The sequence below is a fragment of the Apteryx mantelli genome, chromosome 3 (genome assembly GCF_036417845.1).
Source record: "Apteryx mantelli isolate bAptMan1 chromosome 3, bAptMan1.hap1, whole genome shotgun sequence".
NCBI classification, from domain to species: Eukaryota; Metazoa; Chordata; class Aves; order Apterygiformes; family Apterygidae; genus Apteryx; species Apteryx mantelli.
Genome location: NC_089980.1, coordinates 138,755,519 through 138,777,317, shown reverse-complemented (window position 1 = coordinate 138,777,317; position 21,799 = coordinate 138,755,519). Strand labels below are relative to the sequence as shown.

The window sequence follows — 21,799 nt, the reverse complement described above, 5'->3', positions numbered from 1 at the left end:
GCCGGGGTAAGATGAGCCAGCTCTTCCCCTTTGGGGACCAAGGGCCCGATCCTGCTGTCACAGCCTCTCTGATAAGGACAGCTGAGCTCAGCTGGTCCCAGGGTCAGGGCTGTCCTTGCCCCTAGGGATCAGTCAGTCGTGGCAAGGTTATGCCTCCGCTGCCACTGAGGTTTTACAACGTACAGAGACTCCCGCAGGGAATCAGCCCCCAGCTCCCTCACCCCAGCAGAGCTCTGGCCTGGAAGGAGTTAAAAAATCATCTGCTGGCCTTGCCAGGTGGGATGTGCTGAGCACTCCCCCAACTCATGTCATGCACACCCTCTGCCAGCTGGCTGCAGCACGGCCGGAGATCCCCTCCGCTAGCCCCGGCCGCCCCTTGCTGTTAGCACATCTGGATCTGGCGCGCTGCCTCCTCTGCGCCGGGCAGGCCTGTCCCGTCGGGACACGCTCCGCAGGGACCCCCGGCTCCTGCCAGCGGGGTCCCTGCACCTCCCAGCCAAAACCAACCCTGCTTGGGAGCAGGGGGAGTCAGGGCAGGGGGGGTCCCAGTGCAGGTGCTCCCAGGGGGTGCATGGGGGGGGGCTGTTCCCAGAGCAGCTCACGGATCTCGGAGGAACCGCCGGGGAGTCAAACCTCCGGCCCCCCCCCAGCCCGGGCCGCTGTTCCCGGGGGAGGGATGCGGGATGCTCCGCAGCGGCAGGCGGAGAGCGGCCCCTTCGCGACCTCCCCCCCCCCCAGCTCCGGGGGCCACAGCAGCCGGCGGGTCCCCGCGCCCCGCTGCCCCTCCGGAGCCCCGCGGCCGCGGCGCACGCTCCGCTCCCGCAAAAAAAAAAAATAAATAAATAAAATAAAAAATAAAATAAATAAAGAAAACAAAACTCCCCAAACAAACAAAAACACACACAAAAAAAAAAACACACAAAAAAAACCCACCCCGCGCACTCCCAAAACCTCGCGAACCGCGGGGACGCCGCGGAGCGACTCACCTGCGGGGCGAAGCTGCTGCCGCCTCGCCGGGGCGCCGGGCTGCAGCGGGGCGGCCGCGGGGCGGCGCGGAGCGGGCGCGGGGCGCGGAGCAGGAGCGGGAGCGGGAGCGGGAGCGGGCACGGGAACGGGAGCGGGGCGGGGGGGGGCGGCGGGGGCCGCCGCGGAGCCGGCGGGGCTGCAGGGCCCGCAGCCCCCTCCCATGGGGGTGCCCGGGCCGCCGGGCGAGGGAGGCTGCGCGGAGCCGGCGGCGGCGGCAGCAGGGGCGGCGTGTGAGCTCCGCTGCTCCCCGCCGGCAGCTTTTTGTAGGCGGCGGGGAGCGGGACGGGCTCCGCACGCCCTCTGCCGCCGGCCCCGGCCCGCTCCGGCCCCCCCGGCCCGGCCGTGCAGCCGGGCCGGGCACCTGCAACCGGCGGGGCTGAGCCGGGGGCCGGGCATCGCCGCGGCGCTTTGCACCGGGTTGCTTTTTTGGGGAATGCTTTTTTCTTTCCTTCTTCTTTTTTTAATTTTTTTTTCTTTTCCCTGTCCGCGGACCTGCAGCCGGCACGAGCAAGCTGCGTCCTGCCGCAGCGACAAGCGCTTGAACGGGTCCCCTCGCCTTTGCCGCCCCTTCGCAGCCCGCTTTCCGACCCCCGCTCCGGGGACGGGAGAGCCGCTTTACCGCTTTGCCGTGCACGCAGGGAAAGTGAGGCACGGAGGGACGTAATGCCGCGGTCACTGCCCACCTCACGTCCTCGCGCTTACCCGCATCCAGGCCTCCGCGCCGGTACCGGCGCCCTGCGCTCCCTGGCAGCCTCGTCTCCTCTGCGGCCCGGGAGCGCTTCGGGGCTGGGAGCGCTTTGGGGCTGCACCCCTGCCTCCCCGGAGCGCCCCGCTATCACCCCCTACCCCCGCACCACGGCCGCAGCAATTATTACAGAATATTTCCAAGCTTTCATCTTAATACAAAAAAAAATAAAAAAAAATAAAAAAACCCTACCAAGCAGTCCAATTACTGCTTTTGCATCCTGAGACATTTTGAAAAAATACCAGTCAAACGTAACCCCCAAGAGCTTAATATTTTATTACGTTTCAGGAAGAGAATTTCCAACAGAGCTGCGCTTCAGTGTCCTTGCTGATTTCCCCGTTCGTATTCAGCACAATAAATCTGTCTTTGGGCAGTTCTAGGTTTGCACCAGACATAGGTGAGCCTCACTCTGCTCAGCTTGTAGCTGAATACCAAAATTGGTGGAAAAAAAAAGGTGTTTTTACCTCCATAAAAAGAATATAAAAGCGACATGCAAGCTGCTACTAGCATTTAGTGTAAAGGCAATCAAACTAGGATGCGTGTTATATGTTTTCCCGTTTCCTGGAAGACCTTCAGCAAGGCACCCAAGACCTTATGGTTGAACCTCCGCCGCACACTCAGCCGCCAGCGTGGGGATATGCCCCTTCGCCAGGGGCTGCAGACGCAGCTCGGGACCTACAAGAGACCCCAGCTCTTCTGGATCCTTACAGGCCGGCGTTTGGGCTACCAAGTCCAGTCCATAAGGTCTTCAAAATTCTTGCTTACAAGGTGGTCAACATGGAAAAGCGATGAACTGATCAGTTAAATGCAATTAAAGATAAAAGCCAAAAATAACTTCGCTTAAAAAAAAAAGAAACGTAAGGGAAGACGTCCGGCAGGCCTTTTCAGTCAGTACGGCTATTGGAGACTATTGTACAAACTCTCAATTTCTTGGCGTTCTTGATCGAAAACTGCAAGGAGAAGAGCAAAATGAAAGAGGCTTGGTTGTTGGCCTTTTTGATTCTATAGGACGGGAAGCAAATGAGACAAGCTTGGGTACAAATGGATGGGGACGCCTAACGTACGCTCCTTAGTCACAGACCCCAGCTGCTTACGTAGGAATAAGCGGTGGGGGAAGACACGTGTCACCCCCGATCCGCAGCCCAGCAGCCTCCGATGACCAGCACTGAGAGTGAACCTCAGGGCCCTGACCCAGCACAGGTCCCGTGACGGTGTGAGCGCACACCGAAGGGCTTTCCAAGCTCAGGACCCTGCTCCCCAACTCCTTCAGTAACTTCTTCCCAGGACCGATGCTCGGCCGCTCGCTCGCGGGCGAAGGGCTCTCCCTCCCAGCCCGGGCGTCCCGGAGGGGAGAGCTCGGTCCCTACCTGGCAGCCTGTCGCACATCCTGTCCCACGGACTAAAGGCGAAGCTCAGCATGTTGGAAAAGTCCTTCTCCAGCTTCATGGTCATCTCCACCTGCAGCCATCACAAATTATGAACATATCATTTTTATTATTTTTTTTTTTTTAAGAGAGAAGCTGTATTTAAGGCCACAGAGCCCAGTGCAGACGGTGGCACAGAACTAAACTGACTTTATTAGAGTGCAAACTTCTCAAGACACGGAGCACAGGCGTCTTTACCTTTGGAAGCCACGGAGCTCCAAGAATTACTGTTTTGCACTGCTACTATCTGCCGGGATTGCCAAGGTTGTGACATTAGTGACAGCAGCTTTGGTGTTTGCACACATGAACAGCTTGCTGGGGAGGTTCCAAATTGATCTTGTGCAACACCCAAAGCAGATGAGACTTTTTTTAGGTGAGCCTACCTACTCTGTCCATCTTCCTTGGTCAAGCGGGCATGCCAGATCTTTGGCCAGCATAAACGAGCATCACTCAAATAACTGTGATGAATCTTGGTATGTGTGATCAAAGCCTGAACCCATTAGGTGGCGACACATATGAATGACTCCAGATAGCCAGAGATGAGGTAGAAGAGGTCATATGAGGTCAGAAAGCAGGAAATAAAGGGACCGAAGTAGGAAATTACTGCCTAGAAATCTAAAATTTTGCTTGCTAACTAAGACAACACAGAAGTTGGTTTGGGAGATAAGCAGGGAACTGAATCCAAACAGAAATTCAGTCTGATGTTTTCTTTTCTCAGAACAGAAACAGGTTTGTGTTGAAAGCACGAATAAACTCTGACTGGAGCAAGTCCAGACAGATGAACCTGACAAAGAATTCATTTTCTCATTGAAATTTCTGAAGACTGCCACTTTTATAACATCCTAGAACAACCTGAATCTCACACATTCACTCTGTAATCTTAGGCAGTTGCTATGTCCTGTGTAGTTCATAATACTTCACGGAGCGTTAAAAGTGCTCTGCAGTGACCACTGGATTGACTGCAGAGGGCTAGAGAGCCTTGTCCACCCATCAATTTGTCTATCACAATTGTTGCTAATGCAGGCTTGGATTCACAACGGCAATTTTTGAAATATCACTCACCTTCAGACTGTTGAAATGGCTCTTCATCTTCTCCTTTGCTTTTTCAAACATGTTCTGGGCCACCTCCTCCTCAACGGACTGGTAAAGTTTGTTTTTTATGTTTTCGCATGTCTGCTTCCCGCATATCTTAGCTGCCTCTGTTGCAACGGTGGGAAACATCACAACACTGTTAGCAGCCCAAAGCAGATTTGTGAAGAGGGGCCAGGAATGGCATGTAGGTGGAAAACGCACGCCCCCCTGTTCCCAAGCAACTTTCACCCTCCTAAAAAATTCCTTTGCCCATCAGCAAAACCTTCAAGCTAAGAGCTTCAGGCCATGCTCAACCTAAGCTGTAGGCCTCCTCAAGCTTTTAACCTCAGGCAAGGTCTCTGCTCTCCAGCTCCTCATGCTACTCTCTCCTTCCCAGAGACGAAGCCTCTAATTGCTTCACAAGAGAGGTGTGATGGGTTTATGTGGTTTGATGATTAACGGGTGGGACAACAGCATCAACAATAAAACAAGTCTGTGCAGTAGGTTTTGGGAGTGCAACATTTTCTTCCCTGGTGACACGATTGTGACCCACTGAACACGTCACCCAAAGGCACAAATTTACACATCCTCCTTCCTGCCTTCCAGTTAGTGCAACGGTGAAGGCTTCTGTAAGGGGCCTCCGTACAAAAGCCGGGAAAACCTCTCCCAGGGCCAGACAGTGAACTAGCGATGTCAGATGCAGAATCAACTAGAGGACCAGTCCTACCGTCATAATGCGGCGAAAGGATGCTTTGGATCAACAGCACAAGGGACTCGAGGATAGTCTTCTTTTTCAAAAAAATTTGTCTTTCCAGGGCTTTCATGATGATGTCCGTCTGCAGGAATTATGTTAAAGCGTTTACCCGTTTCGCTTCAAACCCTCGATTGCAAACAGAATCTGAACAAACGCTCTGAAGCGTAAGGGCAGGTTGAACACCCAGGTTACTCCAGCAGTTCTGTGCAGGATGGAGATGGCATATGCGGGCAGTTTTAAGACCAGAGTTTAGGTAAAATTGAGAAATGCGAGGTGGCACCTACACAGCTAAAGCTATTCATGTGAGCAGCGGTCTCTGGCCAGCGGGCCAAATGGCCCGCCGTGATTCAGGCTGCAATAGCTCAGGGATTCTCCCTCCCGCCCCACCGAGGCACGCTGCTGGTTTCCCCACGGCCAGCAGACAGACATTTCTGCATGCAGGAGTGATTTCTCCAATTCCAAGTGCCTGAAATAAAAAGACGCCTGTCTCCGAGCTCGCTTGACTGGTGTTTTAATAGCATGGCCTCAAAGGCAAGTATTGCATGCACCTTTGAGACTGAATTTGCATCCTGGGCTAGTCTGCCTTCCCAGCTGCTCCACCAGGAGCCCTTTGACTACAGCTCCCTGCAGTTCAGGGTATTGTCATTAGCTCTCGAGCCTCAAAGCAGATCCATCATGCTCTGGTCGCCTGGGGTTCCCATTTACTTTCCATGAGCATCTGGCTTTGGCCTATGCCTGGCAACTCCCAAGGGACAAAAATCTTAAAAAGCTGGTTTTGGGACAGGGTCGTTTCCGTCCTGGCTATTTACTGCCCTTCAGACCATGTTTCTTCAGCATGTTCGGGAACTGAGCAGCATGTTATCTGAGGCCACCAAGCTGCTCTTGCTGCATAAGGCAGCAGGGGATTTCCTGCTGTGCAAATCCGACGGCAGTGTAAATCCAGTGTCACTGACCACAGAAGATACCACTCCAAGCTCTCTGCCTCGGTTCTTCCTGAGATTACCACCATGAGCACAGCCAGGGTAGTTATCAAACCGCCTAACGTTACCCCAAGGACAAAGCTGGCTGTGGTATTGCATTAAACACAGTTCTGCTCCGCCTGATGCCAAATAATAACTCCTGGTTGTTAGAGGTCATTCCAGATGACTGCACAGCGCAGATCATGCTGCAGCCCTTTGAGCCCCTGCCGAGCGGGAGGGAGGCCAGCGTCCACCCCAGGGCTGTGCTAGTGACACCAGCTGCTCAATCTTGGCCCGTTGCACTGGGCTTCTTCCACCCACTCGTAAACTTACCTCTTGAAGGAGAAAGTTGAGCCTCACGTTGCTCAAGTTGGTTCTCCTCCCAACCTCAGTGAATTTCTTTTTTATCTCTGTGCTGAATTCATCGATGACCAGCTGCAGGCTGGCCTTTGTGTGCCGCTGCTTTCTATTTGGATAATATCAAAATGCAAGGTGGGCTTTCTTCCCACTCACTTTCTCTCTTGTGCTCGTCTCTCTCCCACCCACAGGAAAATTGGTGCGATAGGCAAGAGAAGGGGGCTCCAGTGCAAGGGAGCTGGGAGATGGAGTGGTGCTGCTAAAGAGTCCTCTAGGGAAACTTTAGGACCCCATCCCCAGGCTAGTCCAGGCAGAGAACTTAATTGTGGCCATTTTTTTTCTCTGCACATTGCCAGTCAAGGTAATTTTCTTTTATAGGAAGACATGAGATGAATTCACTCTAAATTTTCAACTACACAGCAGAGATCTCTTCAGTACCTGGACTAGCTGTCATCCCTCTTCTTCAGGGAATGGGAGATAGGGAGATATTAATTTTCTTTCTTATTTCTATCTAAACCCAGATAAAGCAGAGAACAGAAGGGGAGGGGTTGCAAGTGCCACTGTAATACACATATTGCACAGTTAATGCAATATAGCAGTCCTGATTTTCCAGGTGAAGAGATGTTGGGGGCTGTTGATCATGGGAAGATCAGTAGCAATTAGGTGAAAGATGAGCAAGTTGCTGAGACCCTTCAGTCAATCAAAAGTTTTGCCTAAGTACATGAATTATGGGTGAGATGATTTTACCTTGCTCTTTGCCCGACCAAAGTAATGCTACTTTACACTCCTTGGGGAGGAAGAAGAGAGAAAGATGTGAGTGCTTCCAGGACTGGTCTGTCTGTAGATGAGTTCCCAAGACAAGGTCGGTGAGGGGATTTGAGAGGAGACTGGGCTTGTCTCAAAACATGGAAAGGACACCTGGAAACCCTCTGCCTCGTCCTCCCGCAGCCTCCCTCTGCTGCAAGAGCGAGATGCAGGCTCGATCTCTGCCCTCCAAGCAGGGCACCGTTCTTCTCACCTGAATATGCTCCCAAAAGGTGCATCAATATGGTCATAGATGGGTTGTGCCAGGAGGCTGTTGATGTCTAGGCGGTTGAAGATGCGGGATACGAACACTCCTTTCCTCACACACAAGGCTTTCAGGGTCTTGTGAAAACCACGGGAATTCTTGCCTTGCTGCACAAGGAGGAAAAAAGATGGCATGAGGGGAGCGAGCAGCACCATGACCAGTGGAGAGACCCCGCCGGGGATGGAGCCTGCCGAGCCCCTCACACGTAGGCACAGCGCTGCCTAAACTATTTGGTAGCAAACATCACAGTGAGAGAGGAGTGAGACTTAAATGATGTCTTTTTTCAGTCTTCCATGCCTCCCGCAGCATGCCTATCTCCACTCAGGATGGATAGCTCTACAGAGTCAGAAACTCGATTTGGGTCTAAGCCTGCAAGTGGAATTAATCTCAGTTCACTTCAGCTGTCTAGAAACACACTGGCACTCAGTCTCCCCATATAGAGAGGAAAAACAGTCTCTGAAGGATAACGTATCCTATCCTAACAGGCAGGACTCAAATTACCTCTCCAAGTGCCTCTCTCTTCACCAGCTGTAGCAGAAACCCAGGCAACTAGGCTAGCTCCAATGATGGGTCTCCCACACTGAGTGTGGCCAAGCTCCCACACATGTCCCCAGCCAATGCCATAGCAAGAGAGCCACTTTTCCAGCCCAGGCAGCAGTGATCCAAGGCAAAATCCAGGCACAGCTGAGTTCACAATGGAAAACAGCATGGTTTACTCCATTTTCATACCTGACTCCACCTGAGCACCGTCTTTTCAGGCAGAGTATATGGCTGTAGGGCCATCAGATGTCCCTCTCTGACTTTGGCCCTGGATTGTAAAACACCTACTCTCCTCCCAGGAGTCCTGCTGAAGAACAAGTCCCTGGAAGAACTTGCTTCTTAGCAGAAGGACATCAGACTCTGGTCTTCCCCTGGACTTTACAGGACGCTGAACTCTGAATTATAGCTATGCTAAAGTAATGCTAAATGGGCAGCAAAAACACCCCCTGATTGCCTCTCTCTTACCCATAGACCTTAAAGTATTTGTCAGTGATTAAGGAGCAATGTAAAATGAACTGATGGTGGAGGCAGTTGCAGGACAGAAAATGAAATAAACTTAGCCAGTCTCAGTAAGTCTGTCAAACTTTTGCTACTCACGTTGAAGAGATTCTCCATATTCTTCTTGTGCAATTTTCTGGCAGACCTCACCCCGTTGAGGAGAGGCAAGTCCATCTGGTCGAAAACATGCCCAGCTGCAGTTCCCAGTTCCTGGATCTTTGTCCTCACGTACTCATCCAGCTCGTCCTTCTGGGAGGGCTGATCCTGCAAGAGCAGGACAGCACAAACCTTATCACTGGGCTGCTGGGTGTAACGGAAACACGTCCCAGCATTTTTCTCCCTGGAAACTGCTGGGCAGCTCAGAGCTAAATCAACACTGAGGAGGGGAAACCAGAGGAATGGCACCAAGTGAAAGAAGGAGAGAAGGAGCCTGTCCTGAATCCCAGCAGCACGTGAGAGGGTCATGCAACTGAGGGAGAGGAGAGGTGGTAACAAGAGCAAGTGATGGGGTTTCAGGGCTGTAAAAAATTGTTGAATCTCTGCATCTTCTTGCCTGTTCTGCTTCATCCCTTCTAAAGGGGCCAAGTTGCTAATCAGAAAATGTCTTGGGTCTTGGTGCATCTCCACAGCTGTATGAAATGGGCAAAAGGATTTCCATCGCCCTGCTGTATAGCCCTGCTCTAGGGATGCCCCACTCTGCTGCGGCTAAGGAACAATCCCCATTCATGCAATAATCCTCTATTCAGCTTACTCTAATATATGGGGAGTAGGCTTGCATTCGTTTCCTGAGGAGGAGGAGGGCGTTGGTTCCCTAGCTCAAATGACTAGAGAAGGAAGGAGAAGAAGGCAGCTCGCAGATCAGTAGCTGCAGAGGCAATATCCACTGCTAACATTGCTCTGTTAGAGGCAACACAGACACACGTACTCCTTCAAGCGGCGTGCAGATGTAAACATCCATGAAGTTAAAAAAGACAAGAATGTCTTTCATATAATCTCGTATCAGATTCTTCGTCATATTCAGGTGGAGCTTCCTGACATGGTCTCTGAGTACGGAGATTTCTGAAACAGAATTATAAGGGGACACTTTAAACATTGAGTAGGAGGGATTTTCCTGCTGCTGGATACACTCTCTTTTTCCCGTAGGTGAACACAGGAGTGGACATAGGCCTTAGCTGTGACCCAAAACTTCCAGGTTTTTGACCATATCAGAATTCTAGACTTCTTTAGGGAAAAAAGAGGCTGTACCCTTAATAAGTATATCATGAAAACCCAACCAAAGAACATTCAGGTTAGAGAGCTTTCTAGCAATGACTGGCCTAGCTTTCCGGAGGGAGGGAGAGGCCAAGCCCTCCCCACTGCCAGCCTTTGAGAATGAGTTGCACCATGTCTTTCAGGGATTAGACTTGACCCTGCCTTCGGGCAGGGCGACGGACAAGGGGATGGACAGCCCTTCCATGCCTGGCCATATGCAGGATCCACAGAAAGAGAGAAAACACCCCAACAGTGGATGGTGATGTCAGAACGGTGACCTGGAGCAACTCCTGGAAAGCCAGAAAAGGGCAAGGGGCACAGTAAATACCTCCTTTCCTTATCTGAGGGAGAGAAGGGTAATGCATTTATAAGATGATACACCTTTTAACCTACTGCTGATAGAGGGATGCAAATGCTTCTTTCTCTCCTTCACCCATAGGAAGGCCGTAAATGAGTGCCTTAAACTCAGTTGCCCACTGATGCTAAATGATTGCAAACAAAGAGCCCAGGAATGCTTCACCCTCCCCAGGACCGTGCTGCAAGCCTACGAGAAATGAGTTGTTGAGTACTGAGAAGGGGCAAAAGGAGACAGGGAAGAGAGACAAATGAACCGAACGAGGGTCATGATCTTCAGGAATTTAAGGAACACTGATTCATGTCATATGTCATGAGCCCTTCGGGGTGAGACTCGTGCAGCACATGAGAGAGCCCTGAATTCGGCTAATGCCACCAGATCTGACAGTGATAACGGTAAATATTCTCCCAGCATGCAGGGAGAACATCCTCACAGTGACGTGCTTTTCTGCACCAAATTCCTGCACTTTCCCATCACCAGTGCCCCCTCCACACCCCAAAGCCCCCAGGAGACAGGGCATTGCTAGCACTGACAGCCTCAACGAAGAGGCTCAAAGGCAGCCTGCGCATTACCTGTTTCTCCTATGCTGAGAGTTTCAGTTCTCCAGTATTCTTTGGCACTGACTGTGTAAACCAGGTCGGACTTCTGCAGTATCTCTGAGTCACTGGGCAGATGTTTCTAAAACACATGCACATGCAGTATTTATGCACGGGAGTCTCTGCAGCAATGCAAAGATTCTATCGCCACAGCACAACACTGTGGCAGTTCATCAAGTGCTGAAGAGAGCAGATGTTACCAGCGGTGCATGCTCGGCCAACCCACCTCCCCTCATGAACCTACTCAGCTTTGGACCTCCCAATTCACTTCACAAGGGTGCAGTTGCTATTTATGTCTTTGTAAGACAAATGGAAAGAAAAAGAAGTTATTGCATTTCACAGGAAAAGGCATGTGCATAAAGATTAGCACGTAACCGACACATTGGTTATCAAAATAAAAAAATGGATAATCTTTCACAACTAGCAAACTCTGTATAATGACTCTACCTGCATCCTATCCTTTATTGCTCTGCCCTTTCTTCTTTTCAGACTTTTGTTGCACTCCAAAATAGCATCATGTGTGCTCATAGATCCCTAGATTCCGAAAGATAATGAATGTTACAAGGAGACATTTCCCAAAACTATCAAAATACCCCTAAACCAAGACAAAGTCACCAACAAGGCTCTGTCCTAGACCCCTGGAGCTCCCACGTGGGCTACAGCGGCATTTCCAGACCTTCAGCATCTCTCTTAGAAAAACAGCCAATCTGAATATCACGATTTCAGGCAATGGTCAATCTTCTGCCATCGCCATGTAAGTTATTCGAGCAGCTGGCTACCCTCACTATTGAAAACCTGTCACTGAAATAGAATGACTTGGCTTTAATTCACATTCCCACATGTGAAGGATTAATTTGGTAGCTTTTAATACAGCAAATAAGAGTTCAAGGCCGGCTTTGTCCATGAACTGATTTTGTTTTTCACCACGACTCTGCTGCACACAGATTTCTTGATGTATCTTCCCAGTTCCAGCTAATTAGCCTGAGTGCCTGACCGCCAGGGCCCTTGGGAGTCTAACCAAGATTCAGACTACCTCCTTCTTCCCCACCGAAACACAGGACCGAGGGTCTTCTGTTCCCAAAGCCATGCGTGGAGAAATGCCTAACCAGGTGCCCAGCATCCCTGCATTTCTGCCTCTGATGAACAGAGGCCCTCAGTTACTCCCCGCTCTGTTTGGAAGCTGTGGGAGATAACGGTCATCTTCAAAAGACCAATCTGGCACTTCTCATTTCTGTTCTTCGGAAATATTCTGTTATAAAAGGAATGCAGATTTTGATCACATGAAGAAGCTGGCAAATACTCACTTCTGCCCTTCCTTTGTCCCTAGGGAAAAGGAAAAAAAAAAAAAAGAAAAGACTCATTTGAGCAAACATGGTAACCTTATATCATGCCCTTTAGCAAGAATAGGGAGCAGAGTCCACGGAAAAACTGACAGCATAGCCAGTCCAACCCATATCATAGTCCCAGGGTCTGCTAGCTCCCATCGGACCCAGAGTCCACTTCAGTACTTAAATGCTTAAATTCTTTAATTTTGGCTGTTGCACAATAACTCATTACTTTCAAGCTACCTTGAACTAAGGATGGCTCATGTGATGGGATCCACAAGAGTCCATCACAGACAGAAGAAAAGGGCAATTCCCTTGAATCTTCTGGGCACAGAGATATTATTGACACAGATGGCGAAAAGAGGTGGATGATTTGTGTTGTTCAGAAAGACAAAAATAAAAATGAAGGGGATGAGGTAGCATTGTGCATTTGCCTGAAAAGGGTTTGAGCAGACTGGGGCTGGATCAAAATCACTCTGGGGAAAGGCAATTAAATGGATTTTACTGGCATAGTGATGGGCTTGTGCTGTAAACCCCAGAAATGGTCTGGGTGTCAATGGAGTTATGCTTGTAAATGCATAATGATCTTCGAGCAGCAGTAAAATGTCACTGGGAAATAATTATTGTGTGAGAATGCCATTTTCCATATGCAGAGTGGGTAAGAGGCTACTAACAAGATCTGATCCCATCATAGACAAGTAGCATCCACTCTTCAGCCTATTCTTGTGGGACCTGGACCATGCACAGAGGCTATTACAGCTTTAACTAACAGAGAGGGATATTCTACCTTAAGCGGCAGCAGCAGCTCAGTTTGAACCCTAAGATCTCAGGCTTAATGCCCCTGCTGCTGTGGTCACTGAGAGCTTCAGGAGCTACAACGGTTAAACATGGCTTGGAAAGTAGCCAGGGAGGTGGTATGTTGGAGGAAGAGGCAGGCCAAGGCACTGCAATTCTCTACAGTCCTGGACACACGATGGAGCTGCTCTTTACCTCAGGTATTCTTCAGTATTCATCTTATCCGTCTTGGTCACCACAAAGGTGATATCACTGCACTTCCCAGCCTGGCAAGCTTTAATTGCCTCTCGTAGCATAATTTCATGTTCTTTGGCCCCGAAAACACGTTCAACATCGGCGATAACCCAGATGGACGAACACTCCAGGATACTCTTGAGTGAAAGAAAGAGAAACAAATTGGAGAAAGACGCGGGAGAAGGTGATCAGCGAGGACACCACCTCGGGGGGCAATGCCAGGCAGAGGCAGAAAGCGCTGCACCGGTGCAGGCGCTGGGCTTGGGACATGGCTCCCAGGGGTGGTGAATCCCTCCCTCCACGTGGGACTGCGCTTGGGGGCCATCGAGCTTGGACATCGTGCACGTTGCAATGGCCAAGCGCTGGGAGGACCAGCGAGGCGTGCAGCCGGCACTGAGCACGGACAGGCCTCCACGTCCTGGTCAAAGGCACGTGGGGAATGGCACTAGAGGCTTTGGCTACTTCTGCAGAAGAAGTAGTAAAAGATGTTGAGCGGGCAAGCGTGCCGGGGTACGCCATCCCTGTAGAGCAAGCATCCAGCTTCCGACTGCTCGGCTGGTGCCTTCTCTCCCTTGCCACAAGCATGTGGTCTCTTTGGAGTCTCCCTCTAAAATGGAGTCATGGAAACAGGGAAGAGTTTCCCACCCAGATGTGTTTTCCCCGCACAGCATAACTTGCCAATCACCTCTTTCCACATTTCATCCCTTTCTTTGTTGGAATCTCCTGTCCCTGGAATATCCACAAAGACAACACCTTCGGGAATCAGGTCTGACACTGGGAGAGTCACTTCCACATGCTTGATCAGTGGCCAAAGCCTCATATTTTCTCTCCTTCTTTCCATCTCGCTGTCGCTGCTGTCCATCTCAACGTCCATCTCGCTGTCCTCCTCACCATTGTCCTGGTTCCGGATGTACGGGTCCAGCTCTTTAGAGAGCTCCTCTGCCTGGGACACAATAAACAGGTTAATCTTTGCCCCCTATAGAGATAAAACCACCAAATAGGCTAAAAAGAACAATCCATTTCATTTTCCTTTTCTCTAGGGTGTTGCCGTACTTAGAAAGGCGACTCTAAACTTTCCAGCCCTGGTGGGGAGATGAGTCTTCAAAACAGAGTCACAGGACGGAAAACACTCAATTACGCAATTGTTTCAACATCTGACGCGTTTGGACCCGAAAGCAGGAACTGTTGGCCTTCCTAGCCTGGAAAGGCACACTCACCTCTGCTTTCTTAAGAGTGATACGTCTCGAGGAGGGAATGGTGATCGCAGGTTTGGCTCTCAGCAGCTCTTGGTAACTTTTTCTCTCTGCTCCTTCCCCATAAACAGCCCGCAGCTTCCGAATGGCATGCTCCATGTCATCGTCCTTCTCGCCATTGTTGTTCTCAGATTCCAAAAGCACGAAGAGATACCTCAGCTCATCCCTCCATTCCTGCCAAAGTGGAGCGAAGAGGGCGTTATTTAACGGGACAGCTCAGGCTTGCTAGGGTAAGAGCAGCTGGGCACCAGGGTTCAGTTACGAGGAGCAACGGGAAGAAGCAAGCACTCATGGCTGCAATGCACCCTCTGCCTGCTGTCCTGTCTGGAGATACCTATTCCAGACAGCTCCAGCCGCCTGGAGCAGAAAGGAAAAAGCTTCGGCTTTCTCCTGACTTCCCGTCAGCCGTCTCAAACACAGCAAGGCTTAGGACTGCCCACCGTACCCCACCGCTGTGGCTGAAAAGCCAGCTGCAAGGAAGAGCTTCCTTCTGGAGGGCCCTGTTGGAAACCTACTGGCACCTCCGTGGAGAAACCCGCCTCACCTCCTCCGAGAGAAGAAAAATGTTCGCTTCATAGTATTTATTCCTGGAGGTGCTGATCTGAACCTGGCAGGAAGTGCAAGTCCGTGTCCCAGAGACTGGCAGAAAGAACCTCTTGTCCAGAAGGGCGTTCAGCAGCGTGCTCTTCCCTGCGCCGGTGCTGCCGAAGAGACCGATGCGGGTGAGGCCGAAGGCAGACTTTTCCTTGAGTGAGACAAAGCGGTCTCTGAGGAGGAAGGAAGCAAGGAGAAATGTAGACCTCTGTAGCAGATGCAAATATTAGGGGAGTTTTTTTTCCTTTGTAAATGCAATTACTCCATTAATAACAGCCTCACAGGGGAGCTTTTCTGCAGCATAGCCTCTGCTCTCTGCTATCCTTACCTTTCCCTCAGTTCCCCTGCTCCAAACCTGGCTCCAGCCCATTCCAGTGTGGGAAGAGCCCCAGTGAGCTCCGTAAGGACATAGTACCGTGCTCACCACGCTGCATGCAGCTCTTGGCTCACTCCTGGCTTCAGTGCCAGGAGGTCCTATTGCATTTGCATGCCAGGAGGTCCTATTGCATTTGCACCATCAGGAGGACGCCAATGCTGCAGTCACCTCTCAGGATGAGTGCTATTCTGCCTCTGGCTCTAATGCCTTCCTTGATATTTCCAAGGGATGACAAGATGGTCAGTTAATTTTCCCTGTGGAAAGAAGTTGTTCTCTGGCTGCTGTCAGAGAGTGAAATCTGCTTTATGCACACACCTCTGCAATGATCCAAGCTGGTAATTCCTTGTTTTATATTCCTCTCTAGAAACAAGTCTCCTCCAAATCCTTCAAGCACAGCAGTGCCTTGGAGCTAGGCGCAACGCATAGTCCGAGTCCTGTGTCAGTGAAGGTAGTTCTGACTAAATCACTTTGGCTGCAGACTCACCTGAGATATCTCAGCTGGTCAGGCACCTCATCCAGCTGAAACAAGAAGGATATCTTCCCATACAACGTGTTCAGATTTTTTTTGGCCTTGGACTCGATCTTTTCATCTAGGAGAGAGATGTGGTTACAGGATTGGAATGCAGCGGGGTGCTCAGAAACTCCGCAAGAGTGGGAGATCTCCAAAGAAAACAGAAGCTGCACCAGCACGCAGTGAGCAGGCCTCAGGAAGAGGCTTTTACAGCTGCGAGCCGCTTTTACTTGTAAAGTTCCCACCGGTATTGCTACCAGATGCAATTTGCTGGGGAGGGCACCAAGGGCCGAGGGACCCTTCACCCAGGGAGCAAAGCGAATGAATTGCTGCTGGCATGGAGGCCCTGTATGCGATGCTCCTTGCTGCTTGGAGGCATCGCTCGACTGGGATCCGGGGACAGGATTCTCCATAGAAACCATCACAGCCGCTGCAGCCACATCCATATGAGCTGCTGCAGCCTGCGATCTGCTCAAGCCCCGTGTCTCCCCTCCACGGCAGGCAGGGCTATGATCTCTCTAAAACCTGCTGTGTTTTAGGGATGTCTCTGCCTGCCCGTCTCTGCTGGCCCCCGTGCCAACATGTGCTCTTGGCTTCTCATACTCACAGTGTTTAAGAAGCCTTTGTTCATCGTCCTGGAAAGCCTGATGCGTTCTTGGTCGCTTCCGAGCTATGTCCTCTGCATTTCCCCCTTCTGCACCTTTTCATGTTGAAAGAACATCCTCATTATCACACTTTCACGAGGAGTGAAGAGAGTTACAAGGCTTAATATTGAATAACCTACAGCTTCTTATCACTGACGTCAAAATAAGTTAGTTTCTGAAGCCTGATTTGATGTTGGAATGGTTTATAGGGGCAAAAGTCTTATGACTCACCTGTGGATTTGATCATTTGAGGCCTTATAATCCCCGGGGATAAAATCGAGGTGGTGACTCACCTGATCAAATGTGGGGATGTTCTTCAGGGCATGAGGCTTCCTAACTCTGGTGACCAGCCTGATTAGACCTGCCTGGAGCGTCCCAGGAGCTGGAGGCGACTGGCTCAGCTGTACATACCGACAGCGTCGATGCACTGATGGAGAAACCCTCCACTTTGGAAGTCTTCTCCTGTCTGACTTTCCATAAGTGGCTTTGATACAGTCCTGGGAACTGATTCCATGCCTCCAAAATCCCAGAGGACTGCCTTTGGCCGAGTGGTGAGACTACAGCAAACCTTGGATCAGCCCAAAGGTCTGTTTAGCCAAGCAAATTGTTCCTGGCTGTGGTCAGTGTAGGACGTTTAAGGAAAAAGCAGAAAGACTAGAGCAGGACTGGGCATGGTGGACGTGCTATCACTGCCTACAAATAGACCACAAGCCTGCAGGGACTGGGGATGGGACACACCTTGCCCAACAGATAACATATGTAATACAGAAGTCCCCACTTGAGCTAGTGACCCAAAGATTCCACTGCAGAGAATGAGGAGAAACAGGTATATTTAGGATGTGATTCATCTGATCGATGTTGGATAGCGACTTCAGATTAGAGTAATAGTGCCAGAGGCCACACTGACCGGGACACCTAGATTTCCCATGAAAATCCCTGGCCAGCTCAGAGAGGGATGTTGGTACTGAAGGTGTCATCGATCATCAGGTACCTTCTGTCGTGGGAGCTTTTCTTTAAACTCCTACCTCCTGGGTTGATTTAATGAATAACAAGCTTAACTTCCATTACAGAAGGAAAATGGACAGATTGGTTTAGACTTTGTATTGCCAAGAAAAGCTATAAAATTTGTCCTAAATTCTTAAAAATCAGGAGGAAAGTGAAAATTATTCGTAATATTTGTGCACAAACAGCATTAGGATTCTTGAGGCCTTTCCCATCTCCTTCCTGCTGGATGACTTTTCTGCACATCTCTTACACTTCACTTTAGAGAAATTTCCATTGGCTCCTTTATTTTTCTTTGTTTTTTTTGCTATTATCAAGCTTCAACATTTGAAAGAGACTGTGCCACAAAGGTAGTGCTCCAAAATGAGCTGTATAACTAGGGGAGGAACCTTCATTCAAGCATCCCATCCCCAGCTGGCCCTCGTTTCGTTGCTATGCAAAATGGAGAAACTCTAAAAGGTTAATTCCTCTTTTAAGAAATACACTTTAAGGAGACACTGTGACTTCATAGGTCCTGACGTCGGGCTAAACATGGGTAGTTTTCTCTTTCAGAAATTTGCAAGCAAGCGAAAACAGAATAATTTTGTACCAGCTGGTGTAAATTAGAGGGTGACTTGGGGAGTCTCTCCTCTTATGCTTGCAGAAACAGGGGGTGACTGTAAGGGAAACCTTCTCACCTGGGGCTTCTGCCATGTCCACAGACCTGTCCCAAGCCTGAGATGAGTCCTTGCAGCCCTGGGTCGTCCCTGGCTTTTCACAACCAGGCTGTGCTCAGCGCAAGCAATAGGAACTCCGACAAAGACACCAGTATCCCAAAACCACCTGAGAGAGAAAAAACAGATAATTATGACATTTTTTCAGCCAATTTCATTTGTATCTTGGCTCAGGCACTGGAGTGTGACAAATGTATGCTGTCCAGCCCTTCGATGGCAGGTTGGAAGCTGGTTGTGGCATGCAACAGCATCATCTCCGAGGCAGCCGCTAGTGCAGCTCCCCGGGGGTGCTGGATCAACAGTCTTTAAATAGAAAACACCTTATATACAGAGGTAGAAAGGAAATGATTTTATATCCTATGAAAGTCTGGGGGATGGTAAACTGAAACACATTCAAGATTTGGGGATGAAAAACCTGAAAAGATTTGCTTTTAGATGAGGACCAGTCCAGAAAGCTTGGTTGAGTGTCAGGAGACACGCAGGCAAGCTTCTTGAGCTGCCAGGGAAGCAGAGCCCATCCCTGGGATGCTGGCAAGTGCCCAACCTGGGGATACTGGCAGAGCCCATCCTCGGGATGCTGGCAGAGCTCACCCTGGGAACGCTGGTAGCTCACTTCCCAGCAATGTGACAGCCTTGCCCTCAGGCAAGGTGGAAAGGCAGGATCAGCCCCAGGTGCTGCAAAGCCCCACCTAGAAACATGCAGGCGTGTGAAAACAGCTCCTGGAGGCTTGCTCCTTGCTTAGTCCCATCCTGCACAAGAGTCATCCTTGCACCATAGAAAGGGCTCTAAGAGCACAGCCACGTGGCTAAATTAAGTGTGCCCGTGGCTACTCTTCAGCTAGAGCCCTCCTGGTCAAACTGCTGAGCTATCTCCTTTTCCAAAGGGTCCCCCCCCCGCATTGGGGTTGGGTCTGGGCCAGGCACACGGGCAGGGACCCTCCATGCCCAGCCCGGGCACGGTGTCCCGGTGTGACCAGCTGTAACCAGCCTTGGCACCGGTTAATTCATTTTTACGGCGGCCGCCCCGGGTTTCAGATAAGAAACTGGACACAGACGCTCAGCCGCAACACTAGAGCACGTTAACTACCTGCAGGTACGCCCTCAAAGGCGCTTCAGAGGCTTAAAGCTTAGCCTGTGGTGCACGCAACCGCTTTCCTAATGAGGCCGTTCGTCATAAACGGTGTTTTCCACTCTTTCTTGCCACCCACTCTTTCCCGGCTCTCAGTCGCTGTCGGAGCCACAGGGCTGCACTGCCTCGGAGACAGCGGAAGAGGAACAGGAATGCTGAAACCCTCCCCAGAAAGTGGTCTTGGCACGGCATGCATCCCCCCCCCCCTCGGAGAGACCCCGGCAGCTGGGTGCTGTTTTTCCTCCCAGGGATCAGGGACCAGCCTCTGCAGCTGGGGACAGCGGGAGCCCCCCGAGCTGTGCTCCCAGCCGAGGTCTGAAGAACGGAAAGACGAAGAAGACCCAATTTCCGTAGGTGCTGAGAACCCGAAGCGGAAGCCTCTGCCTTCTCGGTTATCGCGACTTACGGACCTCCTTCCGTCAACCGCTTGACCTAACTTAGACAAACTTCAGCTGGAACTCAAATCGAGGTAGCAAAACATCTGCACGCATAAACCAGCAAGGATCCAAGGAAAAAAAAAAACAGCTTCAAACACACCGAAAGCTCCTGCGGAAACCCCAGTAAAGGGAACAAGCAGCTTTTCTCACCTGTGCTCTGTAGCAACTTCCAAAATCTAGAAAGAAACGGAAGAGAAGCTATCAGCGACTTAAAATCTTCGTCTCAGTCCTGCCCCGGAACTGTTTAAAAGTTACTACTTCTTCCCAAAGAAACATAAATGTAGTTAAATTTGGTAACCTTGGCTTCCTGTAAGTCGTCTTCTGTCTCAGAATACAGAAGAAATGAAACTGGCTGCGAAAGGACCTCTCCCTATATCGTGCCCCTCCTCTTTGGGACCGGGCCAGCTTCTGTACTTCCTCCTCCTTCGGTTTTGGCTTTGATTTAATGATGAGTAACTCTGTTAGGAGAACTGGTGACAGTTCTGTGACTTTCTTTAAGAGTGAGTTTCTTAGCGCGTTGAGTCGAAACTTGTAAGAGGAAGCCCTCCCAGCTGTCGCACCCTGCAACGTAGCTCAGGGTAGAGCAAAAAGCTCTGCTGTTTGCTTTCTCTGAAAGAAAATGGTAGGTAGAGTCAGACCTGAGGAATATCCGGTATCCGTGTGCAAACCACCATTCGCGCTTGCCATCTGCCGCTCTCCGGGCCCGGGGCAGAGAGCTCTGAGATGCAAAAGTAGCTCCCAGCCCTGGTGCCTGTGTCCTCTTCCTGCCACCATCCCGGACTCGCATGCAAAATACATCCCGTCCTTTTGCTCCAAACGCTTCGAGCTCTGCAAAGCGGTGTTTCACCTGCGAGAGGTCGCTCCCGTTGCCGCTCTCTGAGTCATCTTCTCACCAGCATGAGCCATGCTCTCAAAAATCCTTCCCTCATTTTGCTGGGAAAGCTGAGAGCTTTCTCCTTCTTGGCAGCTGGAGCTGAAGTTCCCTGCCCAGCGACATCCCTGCCCTGGCCTGCTTTACAGAGGGGTTTTGTTTAAGTAGCAAAACGAATGCTTAGTTCGTTGTTCTAGCTCACGGAAGGGGCATGCACGGATTTCCCTGGGACCTGTCACAGAATGGTCAAGGTTGGCAGGGACCTCTGGAGATCATCTAGTCCAACCCCCCTGCTCCAGCAGGGTCACCTAGAGCACATTGCACAGGATTGCGTCCAGACGGCTTTGGAATATCTCCAAGGATGGAGACTCCACAACCTCTCTGGGCAACCTGCTCCTGTGCTCAGTCACCCATCAAAATCTAGCAGCCTCCAACCCGAAAGTCGTTGCCTGCCACCCCCCCGGCTGCTTGCACACGCTTTTCAGTCCCACGGCTGGGACTGCTTCCAAGCAGAGCAGGGTGCAGAGTGCGTCCCCTGTCACATGTGTCCTTTCGTTTTCTGCAGTTTCAACCTGGTGCAGGTTTCCAGTTGGTGACGTGCTTTCTGGCGAGTAGACGTCAGGGTGGATCCAGCTCCAGACTTGCAGGCAACAACTTTTTGATGCCCACAAGCGCGCCAGCGGTCTGAGGCTCCTCTGTCGTCAGCAGAGGTCTACACAGCGCTGGCAGCAAAGTGTGGAGCGTGACTCCCTTCAGCCTGAAATAGGCTCTGCCTTGCAAATATAAGTTGTAAATGGACAAATGCGCGGAAGCAAATCCAACAGTCCCACCTTTTCGCACCCCGGTGCCTACCAGCAGAGGAAAGAAGCAATCCCCTTCTCCTTACTAGCAGGGGAACCAAGCGAGGAGAAAAGCCTCCTCTGCTTCCACACTGCAAGGGGCTTCCCACAACGGGGCATTGCAAGGCTTTTCCGCGTGTTTACTTGTGACGACTGTGCCCCATCCCCTCATGAGGAAGGGTTTGCAGCCCCTGCTTAGTGCGGACACGCGCTTTTCTTTTAGAAGACGGAGGTTCCTGGCGTAAAACCTGTAACAGACTCATCTACTCTTGCAAAAGTCCCTCTTCACCAGAGGGCAAAGCGCACGCTTAGCTAGACGCTGATCATGGCCACATCAACAGCAAGCGGGAGACCTACCAGATTATTACATAGCTTACAGCTAATATTGCAGAAAAGACTTCAGAGGCAGGGCTTTTCTGTTTTCAGGACCC

General features: G+C 50.8%; 2 protein-coding genes across 2 annotated transcripts in view; both read right to left on the bottom strand.

The window, feature by feature from the left end:
* The window catches only part of SCARA5 (scavenger receptor class A member 5), a 37,068-nt gene extending 35,982 nt beyond the window's left edge, over positions 1-1,086 (bottom strand). Inside the window, exon 1 of the mRNA XM_067294886.1 lies at positions 987-1,086. The gene's annotated coding sequence lies outside the window, so the exon portion shown is untranslated. The remainder of the gene's footprint in view (positions 1-986) is intronic.
* Positions 1,087-2,034: 948 nt separating this feature from the next.
* LOC106486462 (nuclear GTPase SLIP-GC-like) lies at positions 2,035-19,976 on the bottom strand. The gene is made up of 19 exons (XM_013945047.2): positions 19,809-19,976; positions 18,057-18,201; positions 16,341-16,433; positions 15,707-15,812; positions 14,797-15,019; positions 14,217-14,426; positions 13,685-13,942; positions 12,961-13,136; positions 11,950-11,968; positions 11,093-11,179; positions 10,622-10,727; positions 9,369-9,502; positions 8,543-8,707; positions 7,355-7,512; positions 6,313-6,445; positions 4,994-5,102; positions 4,258-4,394; positions 3,139-3,229; positions 2,035-2,721 (listed from the first exon to the last, which is right to left on the bottom strand). The coding sequence occupies exons 2-19, from the start codon at positions 18,070-18,072 to the stop codon at positions 2,669-2,671; spliced, it is 2,274 nt and encodes a 757-aa protein (XP_013800501.2). The 5' UTR covers positions 18,073-18,201; positions 19,809-19,976; the 3' UTR covers positions 2,035-2,668.
* Positions 19,977-21,799: the final 1,823 nt, after the last annotated feature.